This window comes from Mchenga conophoros, linkage group LG1, assembly GCF_057382185.1.
Source record: "Mchenga conophoros isolate Kocher_MC1m ecotype Shallow Benthic linkage group LG1, M_conophoros_male_GT1.1, whole genome shotgun sequence".
In the NCBI taxonomy this organism is placed as follows: domain Eukaryota; kingdom Metazoa; phylum Chordata; class Actinopteri; order Cichliformes; family Cichlidae; genus Mchenga; species Mchenga conophoros.
This window is the reverse complement of record NC_140526.1, coordinates 34,015,935-34,038,630: the sequence shown is the minus strand read 5'-3', so window position 1 is coordinate 34,038,630 and position 22,696 is coordinate 34,015,935. Positions and strand designations below refer to the sequence as shown.

The following is a 22,696-nucleotide window of genomic DNA, read 5'->3' as shown; positions in this document are numbered from 1 at the left end:
TATGACCCCAAAATCAGAACTGCGAGAAATATGATACAAGTTTGTGCCATTTTATTACAGTATTTGCCTGGATGGTTGTTGCTGTGGTAAGAGTGAAGGAAAATGTTCAATTTAAGCCAATAACACAGATCTTCCAAGGCTGGTCATGATGCTCCCCACCACTTTGGATATTTCTTCTGATGCAAAATCTTGTCCGATTCCTCGCTAACAGAAAGAAAAACACTTTAGTAAGTAAAAACTGGCCTCTGTAGAGCAACGTATTGGCAAAGCCTAACAGATGAGACAATAGCAAGACAACAAGTAGAGAACTACTTAAGTTTTCCTGTTCATCAGTCATGAGATACATTTTTTAAAAAAATGATGATGATGATAATAATAATAATAATATTTCACCTGTGCACGAGGCTGCAAGCTGATGTTTCAATCATCAAATAAGAAGGAAGAGGTTTGGATCCTTCGAGAATTCACTATTGGAAATTGTTTTCCAGCATTGGGTAACATCGGGTCAATGTAGGTCATTCTGCAGCAGCTCAGTGACTGGTGATGTGCACAACTAGTGAAGGTCCACAAAGAGCTGTACCAGTGACTGCAGTGTCTGCTGCTGTAAGGGCTGACAGTGTTCTGATATTAAGCTGCCTGCAGAGATGAGGAAAGGAGAAAGGACAGAAAACTTTAATAGTAGAACCAATGATAAGATAACGCTTTATTGTCATTGCACAGTCAAACATAGTACAATAGTACAATGAGATTGGAAAACTGTCCTACGTCGGCACTACATATAACACAACACATGATGACATTATGGCAGGAATCAGGACAGCTTTCTTCCAATAGGTGCTCATATGAAGAGAAACTTAAAGGGGTGACGGTGCTCATATTCTCTGAAAAATGGCCAAAAACAACCCCATTCTGTAAATGTGTGACCACAACTGTACACACTTTTATTGCAGCAAGACTGAATCACCATTTGTCTTTTTGATTACATTTGTTAAATAACAACACATGCACGTTTTTAAAATATGATAATCCACTGTAAATTTCACATCTATAAAAGATGTATGATTTATGCCGTTTGTGCTCACCAGTTTTGGGGTCCTTCTTCCTCCACCTACTTTTGCTGGCAGAATATATTTGGGTCATCCCATGTAAGCATAAGCTGTCCAATTTTAAGACTGGGAAAATAAGGAAACAAACAAACAAACAAAACAAAAAAGGAGAAAGAAAATCAAGTGAGAAAACACCTTAAGGAGCCAGCCACTATTTTTTTTCCTGTCAGGTGGGGAAATGACTCAGATGGCCCCTGTGCACCTTGAGGTGTCACCACAGCTTGTCAGGACAGGCTGGCTGTGCCACTGCAATCACCAGCCTGACTAATAGTGCAACTCATCACTGTCACAACCCCACGTGAGAAAAAATAAAAAGTGAGTTTACCTGGTTCATTTCATGGTGAACAGCTGTATTAACTGGCATCACTAAAAAAGCTCAGCTGACCATAGGACACGTATGATGAAAGAAATTTGTAAAAGCAAATAAAGCCAAAAAAAACAGGTAAACATAATCTATGACAAACCAATCAGAGTACAGGGCTAATACTTTTTTAAAATGTTATACCAGATGCCATGTTTCTCATAAAACATGACTGATTTAAAGAAACTACGCAGTTGACTAAAATGACAGCATGCCCTTTGGAAACAAGAGAAAATCATTCCAATAGCTCAGCAAACAGATGACATTCAGACACAGACCTTAAAGAATGAAGGAGCTCGTGTCATCAGGTCATGGAGCTCGAAGTTCTGCCTTGGAGAGGGGGAAGAGGACCTTCCATGACATCTACACCACAGCATCTGTTGCCTTGTCCAAAAAAATAAATAAATAAATAAAATTTAAAAAAATTGAGTTAATATGACAGGTGACATTAATACGGACTTTATTAAACCATGATTTTGTTCTGAAAATGTGACTTTTTTAGAGTATGGCATCATCAGCATTATGTAAAATAGATATCAAGTTTACATAATGCTTTCTAGGGTGATCACACCTGCTAATAAACAATGACATTTGTAAATTAAAGAGTATATTTAATGTAGTACTGCATGAAGTCTCATCACCTAGCCCTACAGTCTTCTGTCAGGGTTTACAGTGCATGCCAAATGCTGCATGACTGTGGCTCCATACAAAACCCATAGATTTCATTATCCAGCACATGGGAAAATAAACACAGACAGTCAAATGTGGAATTATTAAAGCAGGACTGAGGTCTGACCTCAAAACGAGTCATTACATGAAGAGACAGAATTCACACAATGGCAATAAGTGCTCCAGGATGCCTGGGACAACCTGCAGAGAGCTGTAAGCTTTTTGCTATGTGGCCAGTTGTTTCTATGTGTGTGTGCGTTTTAACTTGAAAGAAGCATACAACACATGTGTATAGAGGAGCAGGGTTGGGTCAGATGGCCCCTGTGCACATTGCGTGTCCTCAGGTTGGATCAGACTGAAGCAGTCAACTCGACACCCCAGCTGATTAGTGCAACTCATCACTCCCACACCCAGCACCGCTTCCACTTTAACATGCAGTGTTTGTTTTGTGCAGCACACAATCGAACTGGGGACCCAGCAACCCAACCACTAGATAATCGGCACAGTCATCTTACTGGGATTTGTGTCCATATTCCACGTCGTCATCCACGCGGTATCATTCGCCATAGCCGCTGACATGGGTCTTGTGTGTGTGACAGGAAGTAGTGCAGAACCTTGAGTTTAGCAGGCACAAAAAATGGTCAATCATTTAGATGATAGAGAATGGAAAAGGTTCAAAATGCAAGTTAACTTGGATTCAAGCCCGGGAGGTGGATTATGTTACAAACAGTAACGCTGGTTAACGTAAGGTTAAATAAATCTAATTCTTTTAAGCAGAGTTAGCTTTACCACTAGCTGTTTAGCAACGTTAGCGTCTAGCATTCGGTTAAAACCTAAGTGACTGTCACAAGTGAAACATTTCAAATAAAAAAAAAGTAATTTATCACTGTGCCTCCCATCAAACTACAAAAAATGTCACAAAAACACCCGAATAAAACTTACAAAATCAGATGAACTCTCTTTCTCGTCTAGCTTAGCCGAGTCTCTGCATATTTCAAACCCCGTGTTCACGCAGGGCGCGTTGCTGATTGGCCTAAAAGCCGGAAAAGGTGTGGGCATTTATTGGAGGAGCCACACTCCAGTGCAGCAGGTGGCGGTAATGCACCACTAAGCTGGTTTACCAACCGCTATTAAACTAAAAAGAAGAAGAAGCCCAGACAACGTCGATGAACAACAGTGCAAGAAAAACCTGAGCACTAAATGGCGCTAAAGTTTTGTGCGTGTGTCTTCTACATAAATGTTTACTGAATGGTTACACATATGAGTTTGCTGCATGCTCCTCTGCAAAACAAGTGCAAAAACGCCATTGATCCTCAGTGATACTGCACATTGGTTGTAATTTGTAACATTTATACATCCTGCATCTTTTATACTGAATACTAATGTAATGAAAGCTCAAGAAAGGGTGAAGATCTATCCACCATACTGATTCCTGATAAAATTATAGGCTTGAAAGGATGATGGTGTTGTATAAGATGACTGCTATTTATTTATATTTTGTTACAAAAATGTCCAATAAATTATATAAATAACAGTTAGAACTGTTGCCTCACCGTGAGAAAGTCCTGGGTTTGAACATAGGGTTTCCATAGGGAAACCAGAGGTGAAACAATTCTAACCAGTTTGAAAGCCAGTATGTCCACCTTTGCTTCTTCATCACAGCCTGAACTCTTAGGCAAGCTTACTTCTCATTTCTTTAGGATCGCCTGGCTTCTTGAAGGACTTTAAAACCTTTTCGTTATATGTTGGCTGTACCTTGTTCCACTCTCTGTCAACATGATCCTGCATGCTTTGAAAGCATTTGTGCTCAATTAGATTAGAAAAAACACCATTTACCAGTCCATTGTATGTATTATCAATTATGCTTTTACTGCATTGGCAGTGTGTTTGGAATCATTGTCATACTGAAATGTGAAGCTGCTGCCAATCAGACTCATGGCAGATCAAATTCTGACCCAACTTCTCCTCACAAATCTGTTTTGACAAGATCCCCCCAAACCACATGATTAAATCTCCCCTCCTATTGTAACAACAATATCTGAATTAGCACCTGAAGATTTTAGCATCCCTTTTCATTGCTACATGTCAGACGAGGAAACACGTTTGTCTAAAAGCAACGAGCGCACAGACGAGTGAGACGAAGGTTTCATTGAAATGCAAATGCAATTTTATATTAAAAGATAGCAAAGGGATAATTCACTATATCACACAACACAGCTTGTTAGTACTGCCATACATATACAGTCTTTTCATATTTACACATCAAGTGACAACGAAAACGAAAATCATAAATATCTCTTTTTGTTAACTTTACAACAGCTATACGTGACCAGTATTTCATAAGATAAAAGAGCACTATTAAATAACTGGCATCTTCCCTATCATTTACAAGGCTTGGGAACACAGTGGTTAAAATAATCCAGCAAAAACAAAACAAAAAACAAAAAAACCCAAAAACATTGTTCTTTTCCAGTGAGTAAAATTAATACAAGTCTAAAAACGGTCATGAAATCCCTTTGTACAAAAGACTATACAACTCAGCCCAGTATCAACAAAAATGTTTGCTTACATCCGCGTGATAAAATCTGTACAGTTTTAGCATTCCTGCAGCAGAGTTGGAGGGACTGTGAGTGTGGATTACTGGATCCTGGGTCGCTATGATGCTCTGTAGGCCTGCCTTCGACCAACCATCAGAGACTGTAGTCATGTAGCTGCCAAGCCCCTCTCTCATTGGCCTCAGTGCTTCGTCTAGCAGCAGATCAGCATGTTGCTGAGCTTGTAGCAGATACTTCAAAATACACAATTCTATAATGTGTCAAAGATATATTTGTCCATATAGCAATATAGTATTTTCATTTGCGCCACAATCGACAGGCAGAATGGGGCGCTAAAAATAAAGCAATGCGAGATAGCCATTAAATTCACTTCTCAGTAAGCTGTCTGATAAATGTTTCAACACACAGCGTGCATAAAGTTACCCCTTTTGTTGCACTGTGCTGTGGCAGACACTGTGAGCGCACCTCACAGAATCCGATATGATGGAGTTAAACTCAAACGACCAAAAGCACAAATTTTCTCATTTACTTCCAAGTGTTTCTGGCCGAGCAGATACTTCTGGTTGTATGTGCCAAGATTTTGGTTGTATGTGCCAAGATTTTTTAATTTTTTTTTTTAAAATATATCTTTGCCTCTGAAGCTTGGTTGCTAATAGAAAGTGAAAAGTGGAACTTTGAGGAAGTAAGAAAACTTAATTCAAACTAGAAACGTTATATAACACTGGCCACAAATCTATGGGCTAATTTTGAAATGCTAAAGATGGCAGCAGTGCTGCGTCTGCCCCCAAAGAGCCAGACTTAGCCAATCATCTCGTAAGCACTGACCCATGAACATGGTAAAGGTGCACGCCCCCACAGGCGTATAAGGTGTGGGTAAGATACCTTGTTAAAAATCTTTTATTTTGCTGTATTCATAATCTGAACGAGCAGCAACAGCAGCAGACACGCTGATCGTGTCAGCAGTCAGAAGCAGATAACAGAACAAAGTTAACCAACGTTTTTCCAGTCAGATCTTCATCAAAAATCTGTTCACATGGCTTTTTATGGCCATATGAACATAGAAGTTAAGGACGAGGGTTTTTCCAGATACATTTACATAGAGTCTTCAAAATAAATGTTCAAAGATGGCTGCTGAGAGGCAAGACTTGCTTCACACTGTTATTTGTGGTGATCTAAAAATCTAAAACGTTTGTTACTCATGACTTGTTCATCTAATATTTCTGTTATTGTTACTTGCTATCAGTTATCAAGCAGAGTAAGAATGAATCTCATATTAGTGGAGAAGGTGAGTGGATATTACACACACTGGTTACAAAAATGTGTTTCGCAAGCACATCAGCAATGGGGGAAAAAAACAAAAATAAAAACACAAAAAAACTAATCACCTACTTAGAAAGTAAATTCTTTTCTTTTGGAAAGACCGACGAAATAAAGTGGTTTCAGAGAAACCCCCGGTGTTTTTGGACAGAAAAAAACTGAGACATACGTTTAATACCTGGATTCATACAACCTTACAAGTATCTGCATCGCTCACCAGCTTTATCTGTGGAGTATATAAGTGAGAAAATGCCATGTGCATGTGCATCTGAGGAGAAATAAATATACAGCTGAAGTGGGAAAAAGAATTCAACATTTGGCACTTAGGCTGTTACTTCATCGAGGTGACTTCCGCTCTGCCCGAGGATCAGCGATAACTGAAGTATAACTTTAAACAGAAAATGGAGGGCCTCCTGCAGCCAACTGAGAGAACCTGCTACAGTCATTTCTAGTTTAATCCCTTGGAGGCTGTAAAGAAGCAGATGCCAACACTGAGGTCTCCCACACCGGTGAGGTTGAGGGGGGGCAAGTCAGAGGAAACAAACATCCCAGAATGAGAATAAATCTCTGTTGAAGTGTGAAATGGAGAAAGAAGCATGGAGACTCTGAAGCCCCACCCTTTGGCACTGTCATAAATACAACTCTTGAAAAATAAAATTAATTAAAAAAGAAAAAAAACAGGTGCTGCTGCACAAAAATAAAACTTCTAGCTTAGCGCACTCATCATTCTCTGAAAGTCAGCAAACCCACTCTACAAATTAAAAAAAACAACAAAAAAACCCACAAACATGTTCATAAATATAGTTCATAAAGACATGAGTGGCATTAGAGGGAACTCTGTGGTTACGTCGTCCGGGGGGTATGTTGCTTTAGCTCCGTCCAGGATGAAAAACAAAGAAAAAGAAAGGTGAAGTGGTATACAGAGAAGCGTCGCACTGAGAGTCTGTATCCTTAAAAATAAAAATAAAAAAAGGTTCCACGTTAACGCTTGTGTCTCTCTGTTCACTTCCTCCCCAGAGTCCTTTGTTTTTCTTATTCCAGCACGCTCCATTTTTGCCTCGAGGCAGCAGCACTGAGGATACTGCACTGCACGTGTGGACAAGTAGGACGGAGCCCCAATTTTAAAGACAGGACATGTGTGTTTTGTAGCTTAGTTGTGTCTAACCAGGTTGATATGTACCATTAGTTTACATATGCAGCTGTTACTGTGTTCTGTACCTATTCATCTTTGTGTGTTTGTACCAGCTCTAAATACAGGTGACTGCATGTGTATATTAGGTAATGATGGTCGAGATAAAGCACAGAGGGCGGGGGGCCTCCTTCACACTTCGCTCTCGGTGGAGGGCTTGCGTACGGAGACCCAGCCGGTGTCGGGCAGGCTGTGCTGGGCGTGACGCTGCGGGGTGATGGCAGAAGGGGTCAGGGTGGTTATGGACGAGCATTCAGACGCCTCCTCCTGGAGGAGCTGCTCCGTCTCGCCGTCGTCTAGCGAAGCGCTGCTGGCCTGCAGGGACACGGTGTCTGTGCGCATGCAGGTGTGCAGCCCGCCTCGGGACGGCTTGATCTGTTTCAGGTCGTCCCAGTAAAGCTCATCATTGGACAGGAGGCACACGCCCTCCACGATGCGGATCTTCTCCTTGGTGTAGCCTCCGTCCACTCCCCCCTGGACAACAACAACACTATTAGTGATTGACTCTGCGTCGGCAGTTCAGAGAGATCATCCACCTTTGATGTGTCAAGTCATGCTTCTTTCTTTCATCTTTAATGCTAACGCTTTGCTCTTTTTCTTTTTAATTAAAATGTATTAACATCAGGCAGAAAGCTCTCAGCCTGTTAAAAGGTGGACAAACCTCAGGGATAAGTCAGAGAACACTCCAGAACAAAGTGTCACGTTCAAACCCACAAAACTCATGCTGCAGGAGCTCCGCTTGCTCCTGGATTTAGCTTTTTTTTTGTTTTGTTTTTTACACATTTCTACATACATTTTTAGAATAAGGTGCTACAAGTACGTAATTAGAAGAAACAAAAATCTGGACTGTTTTACAGAATAAAAACAAGTTGGTGCATACTTTTCCAAAGCAAAAAGATTGATGAATACTGGAAGCTGCTGCTAGTTTTAGATTAATTTTTTACTAAGAAATAACCTTTTTACTTGTAAATTACCAGCAGGCTCTATTTCCCATAGAGCCTGCTGGTATGAGCCGAACAACTGCTGTCAGCTTGACACACTGTGTACTTAATGTTACTATTGATACATGTAGCACCTTTAACAAAATCCACCCACACATTTGGCTTTGTTGCCAGTTTCAGTGTCAATTTCACAACACAGTCACTCAGTAGGATAAAAATCATCATGCTGCTGATCACAGAGCTCTGAAACTACATCCAAAGAAGGAGGTTATTCATTAAGATTTTTCAGGCGACATGCTGTGAAAGGCAGAAGTAAAACAAAGAGACGGTTTAGAATTACACGACTCCTTCATGCTGTGTAACTACCTCTCCACAGGACAAGTGGGTCAAAAGATAAAGGGAGAGAGGGAGTTGTAGGGGTGAGAGAGCTGCGGTGAGGGAGAGAAAGGAGGGGAGGAGAAGATGAGTGCTGGTGTCTGTGACCTACTCGTGTCACATGTTACAATCATTCTATTCACAGAGACAAACAGTAAAGGGATTTGTCTCTGTGCTTAGACACAATACAGTCTGTGATCATCCTATGCAAATACCATGGATTCATGTTAAATCCATTATGTGTCCTTTTCAACTTCTCACAGATTGCGGACCGTTCGTTACCTCTTTCTTATATCGAAGCTGGTTGTATATTGGAGGCTTCTGAGATGCCTCGATCTTGACCTCTTGTGTGGACGTCCGGTACGAGGGGTTACTGTAGGTCAGATTGCTCACTCCTGGGTCAGCAAACTTTGACTTTTTGTGTCTGTTGATCAAAAATAAGACAATAAGAGCAATTACAATTTAATTTAATTTACAGGTTTACCTATCCTCTGCGTCAAATGTAGGTAATTAAACATTCTTTTTAAGCAATGTTGTGCAGGACACTGACCTGTAAATGATCAAAGCGGCAATGAGGATCAGAATCGCCAGAATGGTCAGAACCCCACCGATAACATAGCTGACATGAAGTCCCTCTCCTACAACAGACAGGACACATTACAGGGGTGGTTAACAGGCTTTGCTTAAACTGATTTGCTACAAAGTTTTACACAAACATTGCAGGTCAGTCATTAACCCAGCTAACCCCATAATACCCAGTGAGAAACGAGCTTGAGATGGTTATTGAATATTATTTTAAGTCTTTCAGACATAACTGTATGTCTGCGATGTTTGTCTTGAGAAGTAATTTCATTTAGTAAAAATAGCCAACGCTTATCACTGAATAGCTTTAAAGCAAAAGTAGCTCTTTATTGCCGTTTTTTGTGTTCTTATATCTTACATTTTTATTCACCTTCACAGTCATAACTGGTCTTTGGTTGATGCGAATGATATATTATTTAAGTCCCACATTCAAACATTACTGATGTCCAACTCTGAGTAGGGGGAGAAACTATTAGCCTAGCTTAAGAGCTGTTTTAACATTAGCTAGCTGGCTGTTAACCAACAGCTACAACCGTCTTTGTCTACAAACACATTACATTTACATTTCTGTTCTGAGTCCTTAAACAATAATCTGTGTCAAGATCCTGTTCAGAGGTGTACTTTATACTAGTCGCACAGCTATGCTAGCAGCCTTTGTGAGCTGCCAGTCTTTGAACCAAGCTCAAGCGTAAACTCAACCTGGATGTACTGTATCTCGCAGAAAGAGTGATGCCTAGCTTTTCTCTTTTCCCTGTAGGCAGACTTTGTGAATGTCTCGGTGTACTGACCGTGAGGAGCTGTCACCACAGTGTTCATACACCCCTCTATGTTTAGGTTCTTGTCAGTGCAGCTGTAACGATAAGGAGGAAAATAAATATTAATTTACCATAGACTGCAACACAGAGGACTTCATATGATTTGTAACAACTTTGCTATATTTACAACTGTGTATTAACATTAAATCTTTCAGATTCTGTGGATTCTAAAAATGTGTAAGGCAGAAACAAGTACACAAAACAGATCCATTGTATTCCAAAGTTAAAATGCCAGCATGGTAGATCGACAAGTCTACAACTGTGTTCATTAGTGGGACAATTTCATTTAGATCAAACACAGTTTGGATCTAGAATGTGAACCATTTAATGAACACAACAGACTTACTTGACCAGTGAGGGTCCTCTCTGTGGGATGTCTGTGGGAGCTTTAGGGATCTTGTTAGGGACAGGAGTGCTGCTGGGCCCTCTGGCAGGAGAGGTGGGGATGTAACCTGAAACTGATCAAAGCACGAGGAACAAGGGCCTGAGTGGGCATTTCTTGGTTTGTCATTTTAGTGTTCTTCCATCCATCCATCCATTCGCTTCCGCTTATCCTTTTCAGGGTTGCGGGGGGTGCTGGAGCCTATCCCAGCTGTCATAGGGCGAAAGGCGGGGTACACCCTGGACAGGTCGCCAGTCTGTCGCAGGGCTAACACACAGGGACAGACAACCATTCACACTCACATTCACTCCTAGTGACAATTTGGATTAATCAATTAACCTATCCCCACAAGCTGCATGTCTTTGGACGGTGGGAGGAAGCCGGAGTACCCGGAGAGAACCCACGCAAACACGGGGAGAACATGCAAACTCCACACAGAAAGACCCCGGCCTGATGGTGGAATTGAACTCAGGACCTTCTTGCTGTGCGGCAACAGTGCTAACCACCGTGCCACCGTGCTGCCCATTTTAGTGTTCTTCTGCTATATAAAACCTATTTGTGACTTTTTACCGTTTTCAGTTAAAAAGTTCAGTTAAAACTTTTTAACTGGTACAGGCTGATAAATTACAGAGAACACTTACTTGTGGAGCACGGTCGCCCGTCTGGTTCATCAGGGCAGGCGCATACAAAACTGTTGGTCTTGGCAAAGCAAAGGTGAGTGCAACCGCCGTTATTGATCCCACAGAGGTTAGTACCTAAAGGGAAGGAGAGGGGACGTTCACATTTATGTTCAGCTCAAACTAACTGAACATAATTGAAAATAATGAGCATTTCCTCCGTTACTTTGGTCCATTTATCAGGTTAGAACTGAGAGCTTTTAGTTATGATGGCATCAAGTAACAGCACAGTGATGAAATTAAAATGCAATCCAACCCAATTACCAGAATCTGTGTCAAGTAAAATAATTTATCTGTTTTATCTGATTATACTAAACGGGCTGAAAGAAATCCATCAGCCTTATCAACAAGAATCAGATTTCTTGCCATGCTGGAGAAAGGGTTATCTTACTCGCACAAGCAAACCACGTGAACGTCATATTGACAGACCAATTATCTAGCACTGACAATATTTCATAAATCCACAGTAGCTTTGGCTCCTTCAGCAAAAGGTAATAAACAGAGACACCTTTGGCCTCTTCCCCGTCAGATGGAGTTGTCAGGAGAAAAAGCCTCCTTACCTGTCTGTCTGTTAGGAGATACCACTATAATGTCCATGAGGCCTTCCACGTTGGCCAGCACGGTTTCCTTGTTACGGCCAGTGTGTTTGTCCACCCGCTGGATGGACTTAGTCTGCCAGTCCGTCCAGTAGATCCAGCGGTCTTGCTGCGAGAGTCGGGAGAAAGGAGTTAGAGGGGAGGACACCGGCTTCGACTGGGGAAACGAGGGAGAAGAAGAGAGGGGGAGGAAAAATACACGGACAAGGAGAAGGGGGCGAGAGGAAGAAAGGGAAGGGGGGAAGAAGAAAAATGAGGGTCAGAGTGAAAGCGAAGTAGAAGAAATGGTTACGTCGAATGGGTTCAGTATGAGCTGAAAGATGGAGAGAATCACACGGTGAGCTCATGAGTGAAAGAGCGGGTGATTGGAGAAGGCAGCCAGGGAAGAAAAGGGTCAGCCTAGCATATGACAGCTGAGGGTGAAGAGGAGAGGGGGGGGGGGCTGGAGGTACCTGTGTGAGGGCGAATGGGTGGGACACCGGGCTGATGAGGACCTGACGCAGCTTCCCATTCAGGTCAGAACTCTCGATTCTGTCCAAGTGGGCATCTACCCAGAAGATCCTGCAGGATTCATTACCAGTTATTGCAGAAACTTTAAAGTCATTTACAGGACATACAGATATCTCAGTCATGCTTCAGCTAACCTTCGTGTGTCGTAGTCTAGTGTTAGGCCGTTGGGCCAACCCAGGTCTGTATTGATCAGAACCTTCCGGTCTGAGCCGTCCAGGTGAGATCGCTCAATCTTCGCGATGTGGCCCCAGTCAGTCCAGAACAGAAACCTGCAGAGGCGAGGTGAGCCTGATAAGCTCATGTCTTTCTATGGTACAAACAATTCTGCAACTATGTGATTCTTCAGTGTACAACAATAAAAACCTCGTGCTGACAGTCAGCCTGTTTGTCTGCCTATTTCAGTGCAGTCTATTTCTGACTTTAAGAGCTACGGAGACCAAACATAACCTTTTGTTTGTCAGTGAAGCCCAGTGCACTCCTCTCTCTTACCCTTTGCTTGGAAACACTGCAATAGCTCGGGGTTCATCCAAGCTGTTGTTGACTAGGACTTTGCGGCTAGTTCCATCCAGGCGGGCCACCTCAATGGTGTTGCGCCCGGTGTCGGTCCAGTACATGTTTCTGGCAACCCAGTCCACAGCGAGTCCATCTGTAGTCTTCAGGCCCTGGCTGATCACCGTCTCCATGCCACTGCCATCCAGGTTAGCGCGCCTGAAAAACAAGTTAATGTTGGACGTTGTATGATAAGGGGCTACTTCAACTTTATTGTGCACAACCAGTGGCACAGTGGCGAACTTTATTCAAAATGTGTGCTTTACAAAATTAATATCTCAAAAATTAGCATTTGCACCTTATAACATCCAGGGTGACATCGGTGTAGTAAAGTTTCCCATCAACGCTGTCATAGTCTAACGAGATGACGTTGTGCAGCTCGAGCACCGGGACGTGTATGTCAGTGTGGTCATTGGTGTCCAGAGAGATTCTGCGCACGCTCACGCGGTTGGAGAAGAGCAGGTATGTCTCCGGAGAATCGTCACATGACCTACCATCTCCCTTGAGCAGAATCCCAGTGGGACAGGCGCAGGAAGTGCCGTTGGGACGAGGAAGGCACAGGTGTGTGCAACCTCCGTTCCTTCTCCCGCACTTATTAAAGCCTTAAAAGGACACAGGGTGACGAATTAGTGCAAAGAGACAGGAGCGCACTTAAAACAGGAAGACGCACATGCACACTTTGTATGTTGACATTGTTCAATCACCATGTGAGTTGAGAAAAATTCAAAAAGTGAGAAGTCAAGGAATCATAAAGATCTTTAATGTGACCTCCACTTCCCGTCCTCCAGACTCACCGAGTGGCTTCTCCCTGTCTACAGCCTGGATGTCCATCAGGCCTGGCAGGTTGGCTCGCACTGTGATGGTGTTGGCCCCAGAGTTCTTGTCGGCTCGCTGGATGCTTCGGCTCTGCCAGTCGGTCCAGTAGATGTGGGACCCCAGCAGGGTTAAACCATACGGGTGTTGGACTGGAGTCACAAGGGTGCGGCGGTTCTGCCCATTGAGGTCAGACGCTTCAATGCGCTGCAGAGGACCAGTACCACATGTGGGATCACCACCATGACTTCATAACGTCTGACGCTTTCATGCTCAAAGCTTTTACATCTTAGAAAACAGCATTATTAGCTTTTAAATCTTTAACTGTGACTTGTATCCACTTTATTTTATTCTTGGAAGCATTTAATCACCTCAGTGTGTGCATCAGCCCACAGTAATTGAGAGCCAGCCATATCAATGGCCAGGCCATTAGGCCAGCCCAAGTTGTTACTGATGAGCACCACACGGTCTGAGCCATCCATCGCTGAGCGCTCCAGCTTAGCATGCTCTCCCCAGTCTGTCCAGTACATATATCTGGAGGACGGGAAGATAAAGAGAACACAGAAGATGAAGTAACATAGAACAACCAGAGATTTGCTTTAATTGACTATACAAGGCCGTCAAACTATCAGGCTCACCCCATCTCGTGGTAGAGGGCGATTGCTCGAGGGCTGTCAAGATTTTGCCAGACCAAAACCTTCCTCATGGAGCCGTCCAGGTTGGCTACCTCGATGCGGTTGGTTCCTGTATCCGTCCAGTAGATCTTCCTGCCAACAGCATCCACTGCTAAACCATCAGTCGTCATCAGCCCTACAGTGAGACAGTGAGAGATGAAGTCATGACACTCTGACGAGGCGGAGTCACAAGACTTTATACATGTAAGCCATCCTTCACCTGTAGATATGATGTCTTCGTGTGATATCCCATTGATGTTGGCTCTGCTGATTTTCTTCAGCGTACTGTCAGACCAGTAGACTTTTCCTGCATGAGGTGCCACACATGCAAACTTTATTCCTACATCGGTTATATTTATGAAACAAAAAAAATTAAGAAGACATACAAACCTTCTTTGGGGTCAACACCAATGGCAATAGTATTTTTCATGGTGCTATTGATGGCCAAAACCACATCAGCATAGTAGGGGATGTCCAGAGAAACCATCCTGATGTCAGTCCTACGTGCAAATATCAGGAAGCTGCTCATGCCTGCACACAAAAGGATCACATATCACAGCGTCTTCCTGTCGCAACACAAAAAGCGGCTGACATACTTTTATCTTCTCGGTCCTTTAAAAATTGATTTTCCTTATCGGATTTCCCTTTGAGATGGACATGTTGTTTAAAGCATTTGTTTCAGACAGAACACATTGTAAGATCTTAACACACGCTTGTACATGTTAAACTTTTAAACTGTGAAGTGTCGTTCTTTTTTTTGTTTTGTTTTTTACTAAATGTTGCTGAGATGTAAACAGAGTTTGTTTTATACCAGGTGTGCAGGTCTTTCCATCCGTCTGCAGGTTGATGCCAGTGGGGCAGGCACAGCTGGAGGCTTTGGGAGCAGGCGCCAGGAGACAGAGGTGGCTGCAGCCTCCATTATTCACCGCACACGGGTTATGCACTACAGGTGGAGAGGCAAACAGACTCGGGTCACTTCCTGTCCTACTTTCTAAGTCAGCTTGAAAGCAATGAATGGGAGATGCATGAAAGAATTTGTGTGTGTGTGTGTGTGTGGGGGGGGGGGGGGGGAGAGAGAGAGAGAGAGAGAGAAACCCACAACAACATTGGGGAAACAAACAGAAAAACCCTTCTAGCCACCCAACAGAGCCAAATACATCACCGAAATCAGACAGGCTTCACAGGCTCTGTTCTCTCAGCCAATGATCTGGGTTCAGTTTACCTGTAATTCCCTAGTGTCAGTAGATATATTGGATGTGAGCTCAGAGAAAAGCCAGCACACATCAGAGAGAAGAGCTTCCTTTGTGTAAGATACATATTTTTATTTGTATTTTTGCTGTGTACACACTGCAGCCTTTATACCTTTGTGCCTTTATAATGAAAAGATGATTTACACTTGAAAAACGTGATGTGGCTTTTGACATCTGACTGGCTCGCCCTGCTTTGCACTTTGGCTGCTTTAGCTAACGCTAAAAGAACAAGGCTGGCTCACAAGTCGGTACCCTGCAGTCCCATTTGGCTTCCTACAAATTCCATCAATTAGCTAGAGCAGGGGCGTAGATTTGGCATGGACGGAAGGGACATGTCCCCACCAATATCCAGCGATTAGTAAATTGTCCCCACCAATAATTTGATCTGTTCGAGTAAAGAAAAACAAACCCGATAGAAAGAAAAAAACGATCTGTCACCGTCTCATTCACCCAGCGGTGCAGAAAGAGTTAAATTACATACTCTACTGGAGTCCTATATCATGTGACAAATATGGCCAATGTGATTGGCTGTGCTTTTCAGGGAGCTCTGTTTAGTTTTAGCAGCGGCAAGCCTGCGCTGCGAGGACCTGCAAGGAGGAGAGGAGGATGGCTGCAAAAAGAACCTGGATATAAGAAAGTATTTTTCAAAGAAACCTGTAAGTCACTTAAATTCAAGTTCACTCATAAAATGTGTCCGTCATAATAACGTTACAGGCTATGCTAGGCTTTGAATAACGTAGAGGCAGCTCTGCCATGTTGTAGCTCGGACAGAGGTGACGAGGCGAGGTCACAGGTGACTGACTGATGATTTGGTGCTATAGATTAACTAGTATTTATCATCATAACAATTGTTAGGCTGCTGATGTTAATTGATTCATTAGTGTATATTTGACAAAGAATCTGAATTGACATGTCTCACTTTTTATATGGCACGAATCAATGTGTTATTTTATCAGGTAGCAATATGTCCTAGTGCAGTCAGAGGGGAAGAGCCAGGGCCAAAGGTGACGCACATCAAGCACATAGTAATAATTTTAGTCTGAGGATAAAACGCATGTACTTAGGATGAAAGATACTTCAGTGATCTCAGAAGATTAAAAAGATGGCTAAGGTCAACAATGACTCAAATGAGATTAAACAATGCTGCTGTATGCCATTTCCACCAGGAGAGACTAGACAGTATAGATGTAAAACAAATAGGCCAGCAGTTTATCTCAGTTAACGAGAGGAGAAGGCATGTGTTCGGCTCCTTCACATAGTGGACACTGAGTTGTTGTGTGGGTCACCAGTAGTCCATGTCTGTTGCTGTAACAGTAGTCCATGTTTAGAATAAAAAATCCCAGCTCACTGATTTGATCGGGGCAATAGTGTGGCTAAAATGTTGCATAATTTTGCTGAGAGATCTGTTACTTTGTGGTAATCTTAGACGAGTAGCTTTATGGACAAAAACCACCAGGTCATTCAGTGTTCCCTTAGTGCTAATGTGTTAGAGATGTTGGTGTACTATAACTGAAGTAATGTTGTCCTTAAAGTCATATTCTTTTATTGTCATGACTGTATTTGAAGCTATTTTTATTTTTGTATGATACCTGATTTATATGGAATGTGGAAGTAAACTAAAGCCTAAAATACTTTAGTCAGTCATTTGTTTAATAGTAATTTAACATTATATAATTCACATATAAAACTATGAATTGTAATTTTAAATGGCTTAAAAGCATGTAGAATAGCATATGTAGGCAAATATATTTCTCCCTTTTTTTTATCAAGAAGGAAAAAAAAAAAAAAAAAGAAACGGCAGGGTTTGGTGGTTGAATCATCCGTCCCCAGCAATGCCAAAACCAAATCTACGCCCTTGAGCTAGAGGTTTAACAGTATTCAACACTGTGGTTGTAAATATCTGTTTAAAGCTGCAAGTCCAATTCTCCTTCACACACACAAAACTCTATGCTTTAGTGGACAGACACACACCTGTCTCACGGTGTCGATGGAACATATGGATGTCCATTAGATTCTCTAGGTTTTCAGCCAGTGTGTGGCGCCCCAACCCGGTGAGCTTGTCAGCGCTTTGAATGCTCTTGGATTGCCAGTCTGTCCAGTACAGCTTGTCCTCATGTACAGTTAAGCCAAAGGGGTGAGGCAGCTGAGTCCCAATCAAAACCTGTGTGCAAAAACAACAGCAGAGGTCTGATGAGCTCTTTTAGAACATGTCTGAACAGGCATAATCACACACACACACACACACACACACACACACACACACACACACACAAACAAGACTTGACACATTTTCGTACTTCAAATGTTTTCTCAGAAAAAACCTAACACCTTACCTGTCTGTCAGAACCATCAAAGTTGCCATATTCAATAGTTTTCATGCCAGCATCGGCCCAGTACAGGCGTTTGGTCTCATAGTCAATGGCGAGCCCATTGGGCCACGTCAGATTGGATGAAATGATGACAATTCGGTTGGAGGCGTCCATTCCCGCACGCTCGATCTTTGGGTTGGCCCCCCAGTCAGTCCAGTACATGAAGCTGAGGAGAAAGAAGGAACAAGTTAGAACTCCATGTGTTGTCCAGGTTCACAAGCTGTTTCTGTTTAAATGTCATCATCTTACCCTCCGATCGGATCAACTACAATGTCCCGCGGTCGGTCCAGGTTCTCCCATATCAGGACAGTCCGCATGCTCCCATTGGCATTAGAAACCTCGATACGATCAGTACCTGACACCCAAAAACACGAGCAGGTTAAATTGAGGAGCACTCCCTGCTGAGCTGGTCAATGAAGAAAATGGATATAAAATGATATTTTATGTCAGAATACATGAAATGAGACTTTTTACCAGCATCAGTCCAGTAGAGCTTGTTGGTCACCCAGTCAATTGCTAAACCTGCTGGACTTTCCAGACTGGTTTCCACCACCACCTGTTTTAAAAAGAAAAAGATCAGCTCAGATCCATGCTGACAGTTACTGTTTACTGCTTTGATGGCAATATTTTCATGTCTGTTTTATGTTATTCTGTAGTAAACCTGCAGCAGTGAGTTATGAATGTGCTGAAGGCTCCTACATTCTACAGAGGATGACCAGCTGCTGCTCTTTCACCTCAGTCCCAGTAGATGGCAGTAATGTATAAACCTAAATCTGCTGCCGTCCTCCTCTGCTCCTTTTTTAAGTATGGGCCAGATGAGAAATGACGAGACTGCAGTACTGAGTTCAGTCAACCTGCAGGTATCACTGACCTCCTGCTTGGTGCCGTTCCACAGTGCTCTGTTGATGGAGTCGGTGGTGACGTCTGTCCAGTAGATGTAGCCGTCTTTGGAGTCCCAGTCCAGCGCCACGGCATTGCGCACGTCAGCCAGAGGAATGACATCATCGGACATGTCCTCTGTGTCGAAGCTGATTCGTCGGATGTCCGTCCTTCGGGCAAAAAGCAGGAACTTGTCAAGACCTGATTAAAGACCAAAGGTCTTCTGTCAGTCTTCTAGGTTCAACAGTGGGGTCAGCATTAAACACAGTAAAACAGCTCTACCACAAAGACATGTAACCACTGATTAATATCACAAATCACACCCTCTGCATTAACATAATTAAACAGAGTCATGAGAATACTTTTTATTCAATTTCAAGCAGCATGACTTTACAGTGGGGAAAAAAATGAAAACGCTGCATTTTAGCTCAAATTTTCTTCAGCTGCTCAACCATAACATGCACTTGAACTCACTTTAAATGTTCCCTAAATGAGATCTCACTTTACATGCAGTAGGTGTCTTATAATTGTCTGCACAGGCATTTTTCATCTGAAATTTTGATTCCTCTGACAGCCTACACCTTAATCGTGGGGCTGATCAGATTAACCATGTGTTACAGGATTATTTTCTCTTCATTAGTGTGAACACACGGTTCATTAGTCAAAACAGAAGACAGAGCTTTTTTTTTTTGTTTTTAATTTAAGATTCCAAATTATTGGCTATTAAAAATGACTTTAGTATGAATAGATGCCGCTAAAAACTACTATAATATTAATATAATATTAATTATAATAATATAATATTAGCAGTATTTCTGTACTTTCCACAACAAACAGTGGAGGAACTCACCAGTGGCACAGCTGTAACTGTCCACCTTCTTGAAGCCGGTGGGACAAGCACAGGTGTACGTCTTGTTGCTGGGGAGACACAGGTGGCTGCAGCCTCCATTGTTGGTGCCACAGCGGTTCCTGCCACCTAGAGAAGAGACAGGCAGACACAACTCAGTATATCACATGTAAAGTGGTTCAAAAAATAAAAACCCCTCAAATCCACTTTCTCCTCAAACCCAGGGCAACAAAACAAATAGTCACACTTCCAAAAATGTCTGCCTCCTCTTTCATTAAAAGGTCACAGCGTGTGGGCTCTGTTCACTTAGGTTCTGAGTCGGCTTTTCTTTTGTTCTGATCAGACATGAACTCACATGACTTGACTAAATCTTGTCTAAAAGTGCCTGACCTCCCCCTGCCAGCACGGAGGCAGCTCACAGTTCATGTTAGTGTCGGGGCTGCTGCAGTATTTTATCAGCACGTTAACAAAAACTTTCTCTTGGCTGGACGTCAAGTTCAACACGGTTTGTTAGCAAAGTCTTTGCTATCATGCTGATGAAAAACACACATCAACTGGCCGGTTCACGGCAGGGTCTTGACACTGGTGCAACAAATCATTCTATGGTGGGGTTCGCCACTGTGTGAGGCAAATTTTTCATTTCTGCCTGCAATGATATCCTCAGATAAGTCTCCCATTTCTGCCTTCAACTAGCTCATCTTCCTTCCTCTAATGCTGATATTGTGTTTGATGTTTTGTTGCTCACCATTTAGCACATCATCTACTGCTACAAGCTGCAAACTTGGATACTTTAAAAAGAGAGTCATTGCTCCCAGCCAGTCACTGGCAGATCTGAAATAATGGGAAGTAAACATATCCAAATATAATGAGATTAGACTAGACTCCTTCCTTTTGCTTTTAACTCAAGCTGAAGCTATGTACAAAAGAGCTAGCACAGCTTCCTGTTGCTGCTGTGTGTTACTGTCCGATCCATGAACCCAAAACTGCAGTAACAGTCTCAACTGAGAAAAACCTACACAGGTAAAATGCAACATAATCAATACAAGATCAATGCAATGTTTTCTGCTGTTTCACTGTGATGCTATTGGTTGTTCTGATTCAAGCTGCTGCTTTGTGACCTTGCAGAAAGTTGCAAACAGCTGTCAGCTGAAAAACTAATAATTCAGAGAGAAAAATGTGAAAAATAGTCTATTTAGTTTGTGTATCTGCAACCCATCCCTAGATAAGGCCTTTATTTAACCAGACAAAAACCTTATTGAGAACAAAAATATCATTTTCAAGTTTTGTACATATGTAACAAACATCAGTCTGAGTATCCAGCTGTTGACCCAGCCCGATACTGACCTGCAGGCTGCCTCTGTGGGTGCAGTGTGTGGATGTCCATGGGAAAGTGCAGCTTGTTGCGGATTATCTCTTGGTTCTTTCCTGTGAATTTGTTAGCGCTGTTGATGCTTTTGGTGTGCCAGTCAGTCCAGTAGAGGCTGTCCTCAAACACTGTGATGGCAAATGGGTGGGGAAGGCCTAAAGAGAGACAAGAACAGAGTTTAGCAAGGCGACAGTCCACAATGACATTTATGCAAACAAAAAAAAGGAGAGAAAAAAGAACCCCCCCAAACACAGAAGCTGAGTTTGTCACATTTATAATAAGCAAAGTAATGATTCAATGAAGTTTCAGTCCTAACACAAAGAATGGAAAGCGCACATGCTACATTTGGCCTGTTCCACTAACTCTCCAAACATCAGAGCTGTGGGCTTGGCTGATGTCATATCATCCCCATTTTAGAACTGCTTTCAATTACACTGCCTCAAACCACTCTGTAGTTGGTTAAGTTGTGGCAAGAGTGTCCAAAACCAGAGGCGCTTCGTAGGTTTTCCATACATAATGTGACTTTTCCATCCGGAAACTGAATGTAAGAGAACACGCTTAAACCGGATCAGACTGATGCAGACTAGTTTTGCTCATGTGTCCACAATAAAACTTTACTCACAGATTTTAAAGTGAAAATTGAACCAGGACAGGATATGTGTGAGATTTCTGAAGGAGAGATCGATGCCTGCTCGATGTCTAAATGCTCTTTAACATCTTTAACATTGTTTTTGTATTAACAGAAGTACTCTGGCAATAAGACAAAAAGCTTGCCTTTTTTTCTAACTAACCACTCAGATTCACTGCTTAAATGGAAGATTTTCCTTGAACATCTGCGGCTGAATATTTAAAAATCAAAGTTCAAGCATAGCTGTTTGACGAGGCTTCATCTCTTTGTTTGAGAAAAGCCTCTTCAAAGTTCGTCAAAGCAGAGAAAAGAACAAAGAGAAAATGCAAATGGGATAATCAGTCGTGTCATTTGTTGTTCCAGTCCTCCTTGATATTAATGTTTACACGTGAAAGCTAACTGCTTTTATTAAGGTTGGAAAAATTTGCTCCAAGGCTTTAATTCTGTGGCTATTTCTGTTCCTTACACGAATAGTTGATTTGTGGGGAACCTGTGCAGATATGTCTCCTGTGGGAACATCACACTAGGGTGACTCCTCCACACTTGTCCAAATCAATGTTCTTTTTCTTTCACCAGCCTTAATCTTCCTCCAGCACAGAAGCCGCAAAGCCCAGTCGGATGGGCACGCCGAACGGATGGAAAAAGTGCTTTCTGCTGCCACACAGAGCTGCAGTGGTGTGGCGAGTGTGCTGGCGCACAGCTTTTAAAAACAGCGTTGCTAGTTTAATGACAGTGTTGTACGGCACAGCAGAAATGTTAAGTGGTAAACGTCAAAAACTGGAGCGAGATCACAGCGATAATAAGCCACAAGGATCAGAGTATCTGGGTGCGTTTTGTGTGACTGTTCGATGAGGTTTATTCAAGAAAACTGAACAAAAGAAATGAAATAAAATAAAACAGCACCTCTACATTTGCCCTCGTCTCTTCTTTTCAAACAGGTCCAGGTGTGTGTGTGTGAAATGATAGTGGCTCAACGTGTGTTTTCTGATCTTATCTCAACATGAGGGAGACAATAGTACACCCAGTTCCCTCCTCTTAGTCACCAACATCTCAATGATTGTTTTGATATGATCAGCTCATTCCTTGTCATCTCTGCTCCTGCTCCTTTTTTGTTCTCCCCAGGACAGCTGCAGGAGCAGCTGCAGGAGGACAGGGCATCAAACATCCCACCAAGCCTTCACAGCTATGTCCTCTTTAACACACGTGGCACCTCATATTCCTCTCACAGCTTGCCTGAATATGTCTC

General features: G+C 42.5%; 1 protein-coding gene, 1 long non-coding RNA gene and 2 other non-coding genes across 7 annotated transcripts in view; all 4 read right to left on the bottom strand.

Moving 5' to 3' along the window:
- Nucleotides 1-34: 34 nt before the first annotated feature.
- LOC146583680 (uncharacterized) lies at nucleotides 35-3,234 on the bottom strand. The gene is made up of 6 exons (XR_014893182.1): nucleotides 3,079-3,234; nucleotides 2,652-2,750; nucleotides 1,746-1,851; nucleotides 1,083-1,172; nucleotides 394-636; nucleotides 35-204 (listed from the first exon to the last, which is right to left on the bottom strand). It is a non-coding gene; the product is annotated as an uncharacterized LOC146583680 (long non-coding RNA).
- Nucleotides 1,284-1,397, bottom strand: LOC146583682 (small nucleolar RNA SNORD67). The gene has a single exon (XR_014893325.1). It is a non-coding gene; the product is annotated as a small nucleolar RNA SNORD67 (small nucleolar RNA).
- Nucleotides 2,441-2,545, bottom strand: LOC146583681 (small nucleolar RNA SNORD67). Its single transcript, XR_014893324.1, has one exon. It is a non-coding gene; the product is annotated as a small nucleolar RNA SNORD67 (small nucleolar RNA).
- Nucleotides 3,235-4,280: 1,046 nt separating the features above from the next.
- lrp4 (low density lipoprotein receptor-related protein 4) overlaps nucleotides 4,281-22,696 on the bottom strand; it is a 109,425-nt gene continuing 91,009 nt past the window's right edge. For 2 of the 4 annotated variants that reach the window (XM_085275887.1, XM_085275901.1), the window contains exons 15-38: nucleotides 20,801-20,977; nucleotides 19,460-19,585; nucleotides 18,602-18,810; nucleotides 18,205-18,286; nucleotides 17,980-18,085; nucleotides 17,695-17,896; nucleotides 17,333-17,522; nucleotides 14,923-15,054; nucleotides 14,502-14,642; nucleotides 14,332-14,418; nucleotides 14,076-14,247; nucleotides 13,809-13,971; nucleotides 13,419-13,644; nucleotides 12,923-13,226; nucleotides 12,565-12,783; nucleotides 12,210-12,344; nucleotides 12,018-12,126; nucleotides 11,530-11,722; nucleotides 10,934-11,047; nucleotides 10,257-10,368; nucleotides 9,884-9,945; nucleotides 9,064-9,151; nucleotides 8,796-8,937; nucleotides 4,281-7,671 (exon numbers count right to left, since the gene is read on the bottom strand). In XM_085275887.1, the coding sequence (XP_085132013.1) occupies nucleotides 7,330-7,671; nucleotides 8,796-8,937; nucleotides 9,064-9,151; nucleotides 9,884-9,945; nucleotides 10,257-10,368; nucleotides 10,934-11,047; nucleotides 11,530-11,722; nucleotides 12,018-12,126; nucleotides 12,210-12,344; nucleotides 12,565-12,783; nucleotides 12,923-13,226; nucleotides 13,419-13,644; nucleotides 13,809-13,971; nucleotides 14,076-14,247; nucleotides 14,332-14,418; nucleotides 14,502-14,642; nucleotides 14,923-15,054; nucleotides 17,333-17,522; nucleotides 17,695-17,896; nucleotides 17,980-18,085; nucleotides 18,205-18,286; nucleotides 18,602-18,810; nucleotides 19,460-19,585; nucleotides 20,801-20,977 (3,833 nt within the window). In that variant the 3' untranslated portion in view covers nucleotides 4,281-7,329. Of the gene's footprint in view, nucleotides 7,672-8,504; nucleotides 8,567-8,795; nucleotides 8,938-9,063; nucleotides 9,152-9,883; nucleotides 9,946-10,256; nucleotides 10,369-10,933; nucleotides 11,048-11,529; nucleotides 11,723-12,017; nucleotides 12,127-12,209; nucleotides 12,345-12,564; nucleotides 12,784-12,922; nucleotides 13,227-13,418; nucleotides 13,645-13,808; nucleotides 13,972-14,075; nucleotides 14,248-14,331; nucleotides 14,419-14,501; nucleotides 14,643-14,922; nucleotides 15,055-17,332; nucleotides 17,523-17,694; nucleotides 17,897-17,979; nucleotides 18,086-18,204; nucleotides 18,287-18,601; nucleotides 18,811-19,459; nucleotides 19,586-20,800; nucleotides 20,978-22,696 lie in introns of all 4 variants that reach the window. The other 2 variants (XM_085275909.1, XM_085275893.1) reach the window with 2 other exon arrangements.